At 41.3% G+C, this 15,043-nt stretch overlaps 3 protein-coding genes across 3 annotated transcripts; 2 read left to right on the top strand and 1 right to left on the bottom strand.

The window, feature by feature from the left end:
- The first annotated feature begins 577 nt into the window (after positions 1-577).
- Positions 578-3,603, top strand: LOC124141486. Its single transcript, XM_046509523.2, has 5 exons — positions 578-642; positions 1,171-1,469; positions 1,792-1,890; positions 2,378-2,527; positions 2,885-3,603. The coding sequence occupies exons 1-5, from the start codon at positions 640-642 to the stop codon at positions 3,066-3,068; spliced, it is 735 nt and encodes a 244-aa protein (XP_046365479.1). The 5' UTR covers positions 578-639; the 3' UTR covers positions 3,069-3,603.
- A 3,458-nt stretch (positions 3,604-7,061) lies between these two features.
- LOC124141442 lies at positions 7,062-9,932 on the bottom strand. Its single transcript, XM_046509460.2, has 5 exons — positions 9,850-9,932; positions 9,439-9,590; positions 8,923-9,030; positions 8,160-8,297; positions 7,062-7,833 (listed from the first exon to the last, which is right to left on the bottom strand). Exons 1-5 carry the CDS (start codon positions 9,856-9,858, stop codon positions 7,512-7,514), a joined length of 729 nt encoding a protein of 242 aa, XP_046365416.2. The 5' UTR covers positions 9,859-9,932; the 3' UTR covers positions 7,062-7,511.
- Positions 9,933-10,146: 214 nt separating this feature from the next.
- Positions 10,147-13,740, top strand: LOC124141439. The gene is made up of 5 exons (XM_046509456.2): positions 10,147-10,217; positions 11,140-11,438; positions 11,671-11,769; positions 12,262-12,411; positions 13,034-13,740. Exons 1-5 carry the CDS (start codon positions 10,215-10,217, stop codon positions 13,215-13,217), a joined length of 735 nt encoding a protein of 244 aa, XP_046365412.2. The 5' UTR covers positions 10,147-10,214; the 3' UTR covers positions 13,218-13,740.
- The last annotated feature ends 1,303 nt before the right edge of the window (positions 13,741-15,043 follow it).

The raw sequence follows: 15,043 nt of genomic DNA, 5'->3' as shown, positions 1-15,043 counted from the left end.
GGCGGTCTGGTGTTTATGACATGAAATATAGTGAGTACATACAAACAAACTCTTTATACACATGCTGCCCATGTAGCACATGTAAAGAAAATGTCACAGTTTATCATTGAAAGAGACCAAGTCGTACATATGAAGCAAAGAGGAGTTGTTGTTTTTTAAAATTTGTAATACTTATGTTTCAAATAATAAACAAATTCAAATATATCTAGTGTTTGGATAGGACATATTTAAATTGAAACGCGTATTTGTACACATCAGCGTCATACCTATGACGACCTCAGAAACCCTCGACAAGATTAACGGAATTAGCATTGAATGACATTTGTCTTCTGCCGACTTTGTCCGAAGGACAATGTTCTTGCTTATTGTTAATCGCTTGCGTCAAATATAATTGTAAATTTCACCGAGTTTGATTGATTAACAGGGTAACTGTCAAGCAATGAGGTAATGCAAAGGAAGAAGTGTAGCCGTGTGACGTCAGAGGCACTCAAGCAAAACGTCACTTCTGATTGGCTGAAATATGCTCCTCCTTCCGAGGTGAGAGGGAATAAAAGCGAGCTTCAGCTCCCAGCAAGTCAGCCATCGCTGTACACAGCTACAGTAACTATTTTAATATAGACAGGTCCTTTGTTTGTAAATATGGTAAGTAGAATATTTTGTAAACTGTGTACGATTGTAATGTCTTGCAAAGCAGTTTATTAAGATCTCAGTATTTTAACAGATATTCTATCTAATATTATCTTGTAGCTGAATTGTAAACATCGTTCGCAGCAGGCAGTGTAAAATATTGGTATTAGTAGTAGCTGTAGTAGAAACTTTAGTAGTCGTAGTCGTCGTAGTCGTCGTCGTCGTCGTCGTCGTCGTAGTAGTAGTAGTAGTAGTAGTAGTAGTAGTAGTAGTAGTAGTAATGTAAGTATGTACGATGCTGATGTCTTTAAAGGCAGTTTTTTGCTGAGTATTTAAATGAGTTTATATTTAACATTATTTTACAGTTATGAAAAAATATTGGTTGAAGTGGTAGAAGTAGCAGTAGTAGTAGAAGCAGTTGTGTGTCAACAGCAGTAGCGGCAATAGTTTTGACATATTCCAAATCCTAAAATAAAACAAAAATAAGAATTAACATACAGTTTTACCAATTTCATGAAAATCCTTTTCTCTCATTTCTTCCAGAGAGTTCTTGTGACATTATGCGTTCTCGTGTCCCTCACCGCCGTCACCTTGGCGTGGAATCGACCGCCTGTCGGAGGGCGTTCTCTGGGAGGCTCAACCTCCAGCCGATTCGCTAGCCTCCTGAAATCCAGAAAATCTTCCTTGTTTGGTGCCCGCGTCCGTGACGGTTCCAGCATTTTCAGCGCCCTCTCCGCCAAGACCAAACAGCCAATCTGCTACTTTGACAAGAATGGCGTCCCCCAGTACGAATGGCCAACTAAGGAAAAGCTGTGCTTCGACAAGTCCTACAAATACCCTGTGTATGTAATCTTTTCAAAGACACGCTCTGGTCGTTTTGGCAAATTTTCGTCATACTTATTTCCAAAATATGCTTTAGTATTTTCATTTATGCTCTAAAGTTAGTTCAGGCGATCACACAGCATAGCCAAGTTTTAAATGCCATCGCTTGTCACATCTGTAAGGGTCCATTAGGTCCCCCGTGTTTAAGATGCCATGTGGTGAAATTGCAAAGAGCTTTATTGGTTGTTCCAGTGACCGTGTGTTCACACTGTAAGTTCTACTGTTGTCTGTACACCATAGTGTATGAGAAGGCTGACAGTAATGTTAACGTGGTTGTTCCAGTGACCGTGTGTTCAGCGCCCTGGAACAGGACCCCGACGCAATGGAGTACATGCTGCTGGTGCAGGGATGCTACCTCCACAACAAGATGAACTCCACCGGGTAGGTACAGATGATACACCCTAGCTACTAGTTATCACCCGTGATCGGGGCTTTCATCGTCACTTCGAGCCACCCTCCCATATTAAGCTGTCCCCTCGCACTATATCTGAAATACTGTTCAAAGCGGCGTTAAACTCACACAATCACTCACCAAAGGTGGTCATTGTTACATAAATCCATCTAAAGTACCTTCGTTATAAAGTCTCTTGCCTTCTTCACTGTGGCATGACGTATGATTATCACTTTGAATGGTGAGAAATCAGAATTTGTGATGTCATCTGTCATGTTCCATCTGATTCATTTGTATAAAGGGCGATAGAGTGGCGCAGTGATTAAACATCCGCGGACTCCGAGAAACCGCCGTGATATGGGTCGACTTTTGCCGAAGCACGTCGTCAAACTCCAGCCACACAGCTATTTATTCGAGAACGCAATACTATCATGATAATGCTGCAGCTGTTTGAACCATGCTTGTGGTATATTCCAGCCACTACCCCGCCTACCGATACAAGGATCTGTGTTCCGAGAACACCGAGCTCCTGGAGAGAATCTGGTGGACCAACACCAAGAACGGGCGCCGAGAGGTCTGCTACGTCATCATGCCTGAAGCCCAGGGAGTTGAAGTCGCTCAATGCGGGTACGTCACACAATTAGCTTGACCAAACATGTCCAGCTTTCATATACCAGTATTTGTGATTTAGAGTGGTCGGGATTTTTTTAGAATATTTAAAACAAAAGTTCAATAAACACAGTTCTTATTTTCTTATTTATATTTAGGGAATAATAAAAAAACAATATAGGCAATATACATCGTTACATTGTTTGGGTTTGATTCTATAACGCACTATTCAGAATGTCAAAATGGCCTTCATAGTTTTTGCGGCGGTATTAGAATTTATTTGAGGCTTGTTATTGGAGCTGTTTGAGACAAGCAAAGTTCTCCGTTGAAAGTATTATTTTTCATATTTTTTTTTATCCCTTTTCTTTTCTCCAGAGGTCACTGCGTCATGGACACCACGGAGGTGAAACACCACTACTGCGTCCCCGACGGCATGGTTGAACGTGATATCTACGTCTTCTGTCCCGGCGAGATCAAGCAGTGCCGCAGAACTCGCGTCACCATCCCCACCGGATGCAGCTGTAAGAAATACGAATGTCTCAAGTATCAGTTTGTGTAAACCATGGTTTACACTCCTTCTGCGAAGTCGTACTTTTACGCATGTGTAATAGTGGGACTCAACGCCATGCCAAATACAAACATTTACGCATACGTAAATGTTTCGAACATAGTTGAACAGGCCGGAAAATGTCCTGTCGATTTGGTTTCTTTTATTTGTATCAATTAATTTGTGACTGTTTTTTTTGCATATAACAAGTGCAATTATTCTGACCTTCGAAAATAACTTTTTTTTATGAAACGCATATTTCGACCTTGCAAAAATACTTTTAATGATTATGATTGTGAAGAATGTGAGAGAATATCTGTTTTACCATTTTCTATTATCATTTGTAAATATATCATGCGCGCACATGTAAATAGTTTGTTTATAGTGTATATCACGTGTACATTTAATTGTGGAGTTCGCGAGATACCTGTTACCATGTTCTGGTGCCAACACAGTGAAAAACAAAATCTCACTGAATAATACGTGTATGCTTTCTGCTATGATTTTCCAAAGAATGATTTCTGCATAATAAAACAAACTGAAATAACACTTGTTGTTTGCCTTTCACCTTCGATGTCACCCTGACGCGAGTTTGTTGGATCATTACTTGCGAAAAACACGACTCATGATAGCGAACGGGGAACAAACAAATACCAGTACAAGCAGCCACACATAAAGACACACACAGACACACAGACACACACACACAGACACACACACACACACAGACACACACACACACACACACACACACACACACACACACACACACACACACACACACACACATACGTGCATACGCGTCGCTTTATAATTGCAATAATCTTGAATGCAAAGTTTAACTCAATTCTACCTTATATCACCTCAACGGGTGGCCCAGTCGTCTAAGGCGCCGCGATTCGCTGTGCAGAGTTGCGTCCCTTGGGCACGCCAGAAACCTATGATTGTGGGTTCGAATCCCGGTTCGCCCCAATTATGTTTCTAGGTTTGTCAGCACCATACCCGTGCTCGTGGGTTTCACCGAAGTTGTAAACGTCTGAGACCTGCATCACTTTGGGCTTTCTTCCCACATTACATACTGACACGCCGCGATATAACTGGAATACTGTTAAAAGCGGCGTTAACCCCAACTCACTCACTCACTCACTTATATCACCTCACATGATAACTTCATGGTTTTACCAGCTAAAAACAACACAACATTCTTCTGCTTCTTGTGCTATATCTCTTTATCAGTGAGAGCTGCTGGTGCCAATGACATCTCTGTTTGCAAGTTTGCAAGGCGTTAGTAACGTAGGTGCATTGCTCCATCATCAGCTGATCACGGCCAACAGCAGTTGGTCATCGGATTGACCACCCGCGTAGCGTATCTAGCATTTGGATGTTAACATATACCCTTGAAGCCAGCCTATTTGAGACTCTAATAGAGTCAATTTGTCAACTCTTGGTAGATGTACAATTAGCCAAATCAACCCCTACTTGTGGCACCTGCTAGTACTGTCATCATCATGCTCATGATGGTTCACGTCCAGACCTGCGTCACTTGGGCTCTCCTCCAAAACTGTTTGTTTGTCCATGTGTTGTTACGCAATACGGTCTTTAGATAATCGAGTATAGATCATGAACATCGATTAACGCAAATGGGATAAATGACATGCATCAATCAAGTCAACTAGCCCGATCTGATCCTGTTACTCTTACGACAAGCATGGGCCCCTGAAGACCAAGTCTAACCCTGATCTTCACGCAGTGGTGTTAACGCCATTCACTCGTTTTGATTTAATTGACTGAAAACACACAGTTAAAGAATGATCCTGACATAATACCTGGACAATACTATGGTTATTCGATGACACAAAGAGGTAATCCCTGGTAGCCTGTGTGTATAAGGTTGTCGTTCTCCAATGGTGAGTGAGTAAGTCTGGTTTAACACCGCTTTTAACAGTATTACAGTTATATCATAGCGTGTCAGCTTAATGTGGGAGGAAAGCCCGAAGTGATGCAGGTCTCAGACGTTTACCACTTCGGTGAAACCAACGAGCACCGGTATGGTGCTGACAAACCTAGAATCATAATCGGGCCGAACGGGAGTCGAACCCACAATCATAGGTTTCTGGCGTGCCTAAGGGACGCAACTCTGCACAGCGAATCGCCTTAGACGACTGGGCCACCCATGCCCCCGTTCTCCAATAACATCGATATTGTACATAATACACCTTACAACCTTGTACCGAAACACACACTTTAAGTCCCAAAAATCCAAAACGTTCAACATTTCAAAGTGTCTTGTAATATGATGTAAACATCGTGAATCAGTTGACATTGGAGAACATAGAATGACACAGTTCATTTCAAAGCACACGAATGTGTGTGTAAATATGCTTGATTGTCATATCTTATACTAGGATATCACAGTGTATAGCGATATATCGATAGTGCTTTCAACGTAACCTGGAGTATATGCCTGGGCGAAACGGCATTCTAGCAATACCCATCTGGAAATGTTCAGTCCAGTTAAACGTTCTTACTCTAATTACACGAAGACAATGTCTCAATGTCACATTTTTGCTATTAGTAACATTGAACATGAGCAGCAGGCGATGGGCATCGTGTCGAGCATTGTTAGTTCCGCCCCAAAATACACGACACAGTTTAAACAGACCCATCATCGCAGATAGTATCAGGACACCTCCAACAATGGACTTCAACAATGGTAATATAACTGTGAATAATACTCATCATCATTGGCAAAATCACATTGAACATTGAACATTCAATAACAATATCTTCGTTAGTTTCCGCCACAAAATATCCCACACAGCTAAAACATAGCCATCATCAATGACAATTTCAGAACATCTTCGAGCAATGACCATTGAATACATTGCCTCCCCAAACAAAAAGAAAAGTGTTTTCATCTTGAACGAAGTGTGAGTGTGCCAATAATTATACATCAAATACTATTTCAGATTGTTTTTTGCCTACCAGTTCTCATCTGACACGTTTGGCATCTATTGTTCCCTGCGATTCATTGTTCCCTACCTTTGTGTACTGTACCGCTCCATATATGACGACATCCAATGTGGGGCACTGGCTGTGGATCCTGAAAACGTGACAACGATGTAATATATACATCTGATTAATCAAACAACCTTAAAATGTCAAACATGTCAGAAAGTTATCATTTTCTATGTGTTATAATTGATGACGGTATTCATATCAGTCAATGTGAGAGTTTATCACCTGGGGCAGATATTTCGGTTTGTTTTGGATCATTGTGTGTGTCTCTCTAATCCGTACAAAATGTCCCCCAAACTATAGGTTACCGTTTTAGATCACATAATATATGAGCTGTTTTGAGGTGATGCCTTTACTTCCGTCAAGATGAGACATTATAGTCGTCTCAATCAAAATATATTTATTACAAATGGCTGTATTTTTATAGAAGCATTTACCGGCACATTCTCGACACGAATGACATTCATGACGTTTTGATCACCGCCGTACTGTCCTCTTTGAAGACTTTGCCAGAAGCTCTTGTAACAAATATTAAAACAGTGGTATTATCCCTTGTATTGCCAAAGTGTATATATGTACATGGAAATATCCTGTTCCAATCCCACTTCGATCGGTTTCGCCACTTTGTTGCCACTGGTCGTTGGTTCGACGATGGTTTCCTTAAAGTGGTAAAAGTCATTTACCTGCTACTTTGGGGCTGCAATATCAAGCTGTTGCGTTGTCTTATGACTGAAATAATGTTCAAAGCGGCGTTCACTCAGTAAAGTGTGAACTGGATGGACACGGTGTTCAGCAAGGGATGGTCTTGGTTTAGTCATGACCTTGTAGACAAGCGATGTGAAGAGGTTTTCACACTGTCGACCACAGGTTTGATTGATCATTGGTGTATTTCAGTTGTGGATTTGCATATGAACAATGCGAGTCACCATCTATAATAGCGCTGTTTCCATTGGCCTAAATAAGCAATAATCATCAAAACAGAAACAATTCATATTTTCATGTTGCTTTTATTTTCACATATTAATATCTGTACATATTATACATGCGCGCACAAGCAATGATGATGTCAGTTTATACTGTACAAAGATGGAATATATAAATACATATTCACAACATCCTATTGTAAATATTTACATGGAATTCGCAAAATATTTACAATTAACATATTTGCTAACTTCAGACCGAGATTACATTGTGGTATAAAAGTGCGGAAAATATGAATATTAGAATGACAGAAGCATGATTTGAAAAAGGATCACCTGTATGCAAAGGACTCCTGCAATTCCGCTTTACTTGAAAGAGTTTTAAAATTCAAAAGGCGTTTTGGTTCTTTTCATAATGGTCTTAACTTACTTAAATGAAATGCTTGTAGAAAAAAATGTTTTGGATTGGTCCCTGTTCATATTGTATTAGGCCCCAAATGAACGTAGTCATCATCTAAAGAATCCTGTCGTGGGGGCAGAAATATCCCCTGCAGCCGCAGTAGCTGGGGAGGGTAACGCTCAACTCCGTGAAGTAGCCCTTTGGTTTGTAGTGGCCCCCGCTCTTGAGGAGGTTGTGCTGCATGCGGTGGGTGGGTGGGGCAACACGGGGGTCGTAGAAGTTGTCGACGGAGGGGTCAAGAGCGTAGATGGGGGAAGATTCTGGGAAGGTTGCGGGGTCGGGGAGATGGCAGTAACCGAGGAAGTTGCGGTAGGTGATGCCGCGTTGAATGCAGTGGTAGCCGGTCACGCCGTCGTAACCAAGGTTACATTCTCCTCTGTAAAAAACAAATAGGACATATTTAGTAATGCAAGTAGTAGCGGAGAGGTTAAAAAATATTTTTTAGAAGTCTTAAAGTGACGACATGTAGCTTGTTATTATTGCCGTGTTAATAACCTCTGACATTAGTATTTTATTTATATATAAATAATGCATGGGCACAATAAAGGCAGGTTTTTTTGTTACCTTTGAGTTCCCTTGGAAAGTTAAAAATATATAAACTCCTCCGACAATTATTTGTTTAATGTCGTAGCGTCTGTATACTTTAGTGTATGAATTTTGTAACAAATATGAACGATCTAAAAAACATAGCCGTGTACCTACCCGCATGTGGCGAAGAAGACTTTCTGGGACATAGGGCGGACAACGTGGCAGACTTGACCGTCCATGGCATAGATGGTGTGCACCATGGTACGAGTGGTGTTGCACACGCTCTTCAACTTGTAGTAGTTGGGCTCAGAGCTGCAAGGTCAAGGTCAATAATAACGTTTCACGAATATATGTAAATAGTGGTATTATTCACAAATTGCAGCAATTCACTGATATAAGTCATGGCCTCAAATATACATAAAAAGATATACTGTAACGTTATTTTGTTTACATGAAGCATTTCTCTGAATAGAGGAATGAACATTATTCTACAATATTTGTATGTGCTCCCTTTCTAAATAGGCTCAATATTTCACGCCACATGATAAAAAGATGTAGTCATCGAAAGTAGATAGTGAACACCTGTTATTTCGGAAGCCCGTTTTCCGGGCTCAAGTTTTGTTAATGACTTCTTACAACCAGAGTGACATTACTTCCAACTCATATATCGTTATTCCGGACATACATTAACCGGACGATTTCATTGGAAGCGACGTGTCCGGATTAACGATATTGTACCATATGCTCTCAGGTTTGAACAATTGAGTTGCCTTTGCATGTGTTTGTGAGGGGTGGCACCGATAGGGCAGGATAAGCTCAATATTTCGCGAACATCTCGTACCATCATTTTTAAAATATTGATTCATAAACACATGCTCATGATAAGTAGTTTGTTTTTATCTCAAACGTTATCTGGTCGTTGTAATGCGCTACTTACTGTTTGTTCATGAAGTAGGTGTCCTGGTCCTGGAAGCAGGTGGATGTCAGGTTGAGGTAGATACGCCAGTGGTCGTCGGCGTAGTACAGAGCCTCCTCGATCTCCTGTCTGGAGACAAAGTGAAATGTCAGACAGTTCGACTTAACGGTACATCAACGCATGTCGGTAATGCCACTTAGAGGTACATGTTATATAGTCCAAAGTGAAAATGTCAGACAGTTCGACTTAACGGTACACTAACTCTTATAACATGTACATTCGACTCAAAGGTACATGTTATGTCATACAAACTGAACATATATCGACATTTCGACTTAACGGTGCAAAAACTCTTATAACATCAACGCATGTCGGTGATTCGACTTAAAGGTACATGATGTGTAATGATGTGTGAATATATCAGACAGTTCGACTTTACGTAAATATAATTTGATTTTATATATTTATTAAATTCGTACAGCAAACAGTAAACAACCTGCCCTGTCCATTGTTTCCTAACTAGCTAAATGTACTTACTCGGGATATTGTCTTCCGTCGTTGCAGACAAAGCTGAGGTCAAAGCTCTGGTCCGACAGAAGTTGCTGGGAATAGCAGGCGGGAGTGGGGAGAGGGGGGAGGGCCGTCGCCATGGCGACGAGGCCGACTAACGCCGCGATGTTGTATATAAACTGAAACGCAAAGAGTACTTCTTATAATCAAATATTTATATATTTATATATACAGTGAAAAGGGATAGCGCCACTTGTTTCTAAAATGATAAAATGATATCTTTACCTTAACAGTCTCACACATTAAGAATATAGTAAAGCTGACAATATTCGGCGCCAGCAAATTTACACAAAGATGGATGCTCGCAATAAGTTGAGTTTAAAATATGTTTCAAGGTATAAGCCATTACTAAGAAATAAATCAGATATAGATATATACCTTTCCCATGGTAGTATGATGTGTGAAGCTCAGTTCTTGAGGTGTTCACAGTCGCTGGCTTAGACTGGGCCAGTGTCACCTTATATACTCTCGACTCGTTCCCTGCCCTCTTGTCACGTGACAGTTGTCAATCAAAGTGTTTGACGTAGGTACGTCATCCACTGCCGCCATTGTTTTCAGGAAGAAGTGTTGCCGCGTGACGTCAAAGGCATTCAATCAAAAACGCCACTTCTGATTGGCTGAAATATGCTCCTCCTTCCGAATCGAGAGGGAATAAAAGCGAGCTTCAGCTCCCAGCAAGTCAGCCATCGCTGTACACAGCTACAGTAACTATTTTAATATAGACAGGTCCTTTGTTTGTAAATATGGTAAGTAGAATATTTTGCAAACTGTGTACGATTGTAATGTCTTGAAAAGCAGTTTATTAAGGCCTCAGTATTTTAACAGATGTTCTATCTAATATTATCTTGTAGCTGAATTGTAAACATCGTTCGCAGCAGGCAGTGTAAAATACTGGTATTAGTAGTAGCTGTAGTAGAAACTTTAGTAGTCGTAGTCGTCGTAGTCGTCGTCGTCGTCGTCGTCGTAGTAGTAGTAGTAGTAGTAGTAGTAGTAGTAGTAGTGGTAGTAGTAGTAGTAGTAGTAGTAGTAGTAGTAATGTAAGTATGTACGATGCTGATGTCTTTAAAGGCAGTTTTTTGCTGAGTATTTAAATGAGTTCATTTTTAACATTATTTTACAGTTGTGAAAAAAATATTGGTTGAAGTGGTAGAAGTAGCAGTAGTAGTAGAAGCAGTATATGTTCTTGACTGCGTATTAGTGGTTGAAATGCTGAATTGTTATTAAATACTTTCTTGTTGAATTTGCATGAAAATATTCAACATCATTAATTAGGGGTTTTAAAATATGAGAGAAAAGAGTTAATAATACGAGTCGTAGTATTTGTAGTATTAGTAGCAGGAGCAGGAAGTATGGTATGGTAGTAGAAAGTGAGTGAATATGGCTTTTCTAGTAGTAGTAGTAGTAGTAGTAGTAGTAGTAGTAGTAGTAGTAGTAGTAGTAGAAGTAGTAGTGAGTGAGTGAGTGAGTTGGGTTCAACGCCGCTTTTAACAGTATTCAAGTTATACCACGGCGTGTCAGCTTAATGTGGGAGGAAAGCCCGACGTTGTGTGTCAACAGCAGTAGCGGCAATAGTTTTGACATATTCCAAATCCTAAAATAAAACAAAAATAAGAATTAACATACAGTTTTACCAATTTCATGAAAATCCCTGTCTCTCATTTCTTCCAGAGAGTTCTTGTGACATTATGCGTTCTCATGTCCCTCACCGCCGTCACCTTGGCGTGGAATCGACCCCCTGTCGGAGGGCGTTCTTTGGGAGGCTCAACCTCCAGCCGATTCGCTAGCCTTCTGAAATCCAGAAAGTCTTCCTTGTTTGGTGCCCGCGTCCGTGACGGTTCCAGCATCTTCAGCGCCCTCTCCGCCAAGACCAAACAGCCAATCTGCTATTTTGACAAGAATGGCGTCCCCCAGTACGAATGGCCTACCAAGGAAAAGCTGTGCTTCGACAAGTCCTACAAATACCCTGTGTATGTAGTCTTTTCAAAGACACGCTCTGGTCGTTTTGGCAAATTTTCGTCATACTTATTTCCAAAATATACTTTAGTATTTTCATTTATGCTCTAAAGTTAGTTCCGGCAGTCACACAGCATAGCCAAGTTTTAAATGCCATCGCTTGTCACATCTGTAAGGGTCCATTAGGTCCCCCGTGTTTAAGATGCCATGTGGTGAAATTGCAAAGAGCTTTATTGGTTGTTCCAGTGACCGTGTGTTCAGCGCCCTGGAACAGGACCCCGACGCAATGGAGTACATGCTGCTGGTGCAGGGATGCTACCTCCACAACAAGATGAACTCCACCGGGTAGGTACAGATGATCCACCCTAGCTACTAGTTATCACCCGTGATCGGAGCTTTCATCGTCACTTCGAGCTACCCTCCCATATTAAGCTGTCCCCTCGCAATTTATCTGAAATACTGTTCAAAGCGGCGTTAAACCAAACTTACACACTCACTCACCAAAGGTGGTCATTGTTACATAAATCCATCTAAAGTACCTTCGTTATAAAGTCTCCTGCCCTGTTCACTATGGTATGACGTATGATTATCACTTTAAATGGTGAGAAATCAGAATTTGTGATGTCATCTGTCATGTTCCATCTGATTCATTTGTATAAAGGGCGATAGAGTGGCCCAGTGATTAAACGTCCGCGGACTCCGAGAAACCGCCGTGATATGGGTCGACTTTTGCCGAAGCACGTCGTCAAACTCCATCCACACAGCTATTTATTCAAGAACGCAATACTATTATGATAATGCTGCAGCTGTTTGAACCATGTTTGTGGTATATTCCAGCCACTACCCCGCCTACCGATACAAGGATCTGTGTTCCGAGAATACCGAGCTCCTGGAGAGAATCTGGTGGACCAACACCGCGAACGGGCGCCGAGAGGTCTGCTACGTCATCATGCCTGAAGCCCAGGGAGTTGAAGTCGCTCAATGCGGGTACGTCACACATTCGTCAACTTGACCAAACATATCCAGCTTTCATATACCAGTATTTGTAATAAATGTTTTCCTTCAAATTCAGAGTGGTCGGGATTCTTTTTAGAATATTTAAAACAAAAGTTCAATGAAAAACAGATCTTAAACAATATAGGCGCTATACATCTTTACATTGTTTGGGTTTGATTCTATAACACACTTTTCAGAATGTCAAAATGGCCTTTATAGTTTTTGCGACGCTATTAGAATACAAACCCGTGAAGATCCGGGGTAGAATAGGTCTTCAGCAACCCATGCTTGTCGTAAAAGGTGACTGAGCTTGTCGTAAAAGGCAACTAACGGGATCGGGTGGTCGGGCTCGCTGACTTGGTTGATGCATGTCATCGACCCAGATTGCGTGTATCGATGCTCATGCTGTAAATCACTGGATTGTCTGGTCCAGTCTCGATTTATATACAGACCGCCGTCATATAGCTGGAATATTGCTGAGTGCGGCGTAAAACAACAAATCAAACCATTAGAAGACATTTGAGGCTTGTTATTGGAGCTGTTCGAGACAAGCAAAGTTCTCCGTTGAAAGTATTATTTTATCATATTTTGTTATCCCTTTTCTTTTCTCTAGAGGTCACTGCGTCATGGACACCACGGAGGTGAAACACCACTACTGCGTCCCCGACGGCATGGTTGAACGTGATATCTACGTCTTCTGTCCCGGCGAGATCAAGCAGTGCCGCAGAACCCGCGTCACCATCCCCACCGGATGCAGCTGTAAGAAATACGAATGTCTCAAGTATCAGTTTGTGTAAACCATGGTTTACACTCCTTCTGCGAAGTCGTACTTTTACGCATGTGTAATAGTCGGACTCAACATCATGCCAAATACAACATTTACGCATACGTAAATGTTACGAACATAGTTGAACAGGCCGGAAAATGTCGATTTGGTTTATTTTATTTGTATCAATTATTTTTTGACTGTTTTTTTTTGCATATAACATGTACAATTATTCTGACCTTCGAAAATAACTTTTTTATATGAAATGCATATTTCGACCTTGCAAAAATACTTTTAATGATTATGATTGTGAAGAATGTGAGAGAATATCTGTTTTACCATTTTCTATTTTCATTTGTAAATATATCATGCGCGCACATGTAAATAGTTTGTTTATATTGTATATAACGTGTACATTTAATTGTGGAGTTCGCAATACCTGTTACCATTTTCTGGTGCCAACACAGTGAAAAACAAAATCTCACTGAATAATACGTGTATGCGTTCTTTTATGATTTTCCAAAGAATGATTTCTGCATAATAAAACAAACTGAAAAAACACTTGTTGTTTGCCTTTCACCTTCGATGTCACCCTGACGCGAGTTTGTTGGATCATTACTTGCGAAAGAAACGACACATGATAGCGATCGGGGCACAAACAAATACTATTACAAGCAGAGACACACACAAAGACACACACACACACACACACACACACACACACACACACACACACACACACACACACACACACACACACACACACACACACACACACACACACACACACACACACACACACACATACGTGCATACGCGTCGCTTTATAAGTGCAATAATCTTGAATGCAAAGTCTAACCCAATTTCACCTTATATCACCTCAACGGGTGGCCCAGTCGTCTAAGGCGCCGCGATTCTCTGTGCAGAGTTGCGTCCCTTGGGCACGCCAGAAACCTATGATTGTGGGTTCGAATCCCGGTTCGCCCCAATGATGTGTCTAGGTTTGTCAGCACCATACCCGTGCTCGTGGGTTTCACCGAAGTGGTAAACGTCTGAGACCTGCATCATTTTGGGCTTTCCTCCCACATTAAGCTGACACGCCGCGATATAACTGAAATACTGTTAAAAGCGGCGTTAAACCCAACTCACTCACTCACTTATATCACCTCACATTATAACTTCATGGTTTAACCAGCTAAAAACAACACAACATTCTTCTGTTTCTTGTGCTATATCTCTTTATCAGTGAGAGCTGCTTGTGCCAATGACATCTCTGTTTGCAAGGCGTTAGTAACGTAGGTGCATTGCTCCATCATCAGTACTTGTTGTTACCCTGTCTGGCGCTCGGCATTAAGGGGCTAAAACAAGGACTGGTCGGCTCGGAGTCAGTATACTGTGTCTGAGTGGGGTATCCATGTTAAACTGCGGCATGGTATCTCAGTGTGCTAGCACTATAAATCGGCATCAGTCCGAACTAGTACAAGCAGCCACACACACACAAGTGCATGCACGTCGCTATATAAGTGCAATAATCTTGGACGCGACGTTAAACCCCATTTCACCTCACCTCACCTCATGATGGTTCACGTCCAGACCTGCGTCACTTGGGCTCTCCTCCAAAACTGTTTGTTTGTCCATGTGTTGTATGGAGTATAGATCATGAACATCGATTAACGCAAATGGGATAAATGACATGCATCAATCAAGTCAACTAGCCTGATCTGATCCTGTAACTCTTACGACAAGCATGGGCCCCGGAAGACCACATCTAACCCTGATCTTCACGCAGTGGTGTTAACGCCATTCACTCGTTTTGATTTAACTGACTGAAAACATACATTTAAAGAATGATCCTGA

The sequence above is a fragment of the Haliotis rufescens genome, unplaced genomic scaffold (assembly GCF_023055435.1).
Source record: "Haliotis rufescens isolate VD_foot unplaced genomic scaffold, xgHalRufe1.0.p SCAF_26, whole genome shotgun sequence".
Classification (NCBI taxonomy): Eukaryota; Metazoa; Mollusca; class Gastropoda; order Lepetellida; family Haliotidae; genus Haliotis; species Haliotis rufescens.
This window is presented reverse-complemented; position numbering and strand designations above follow the sequence as displayed.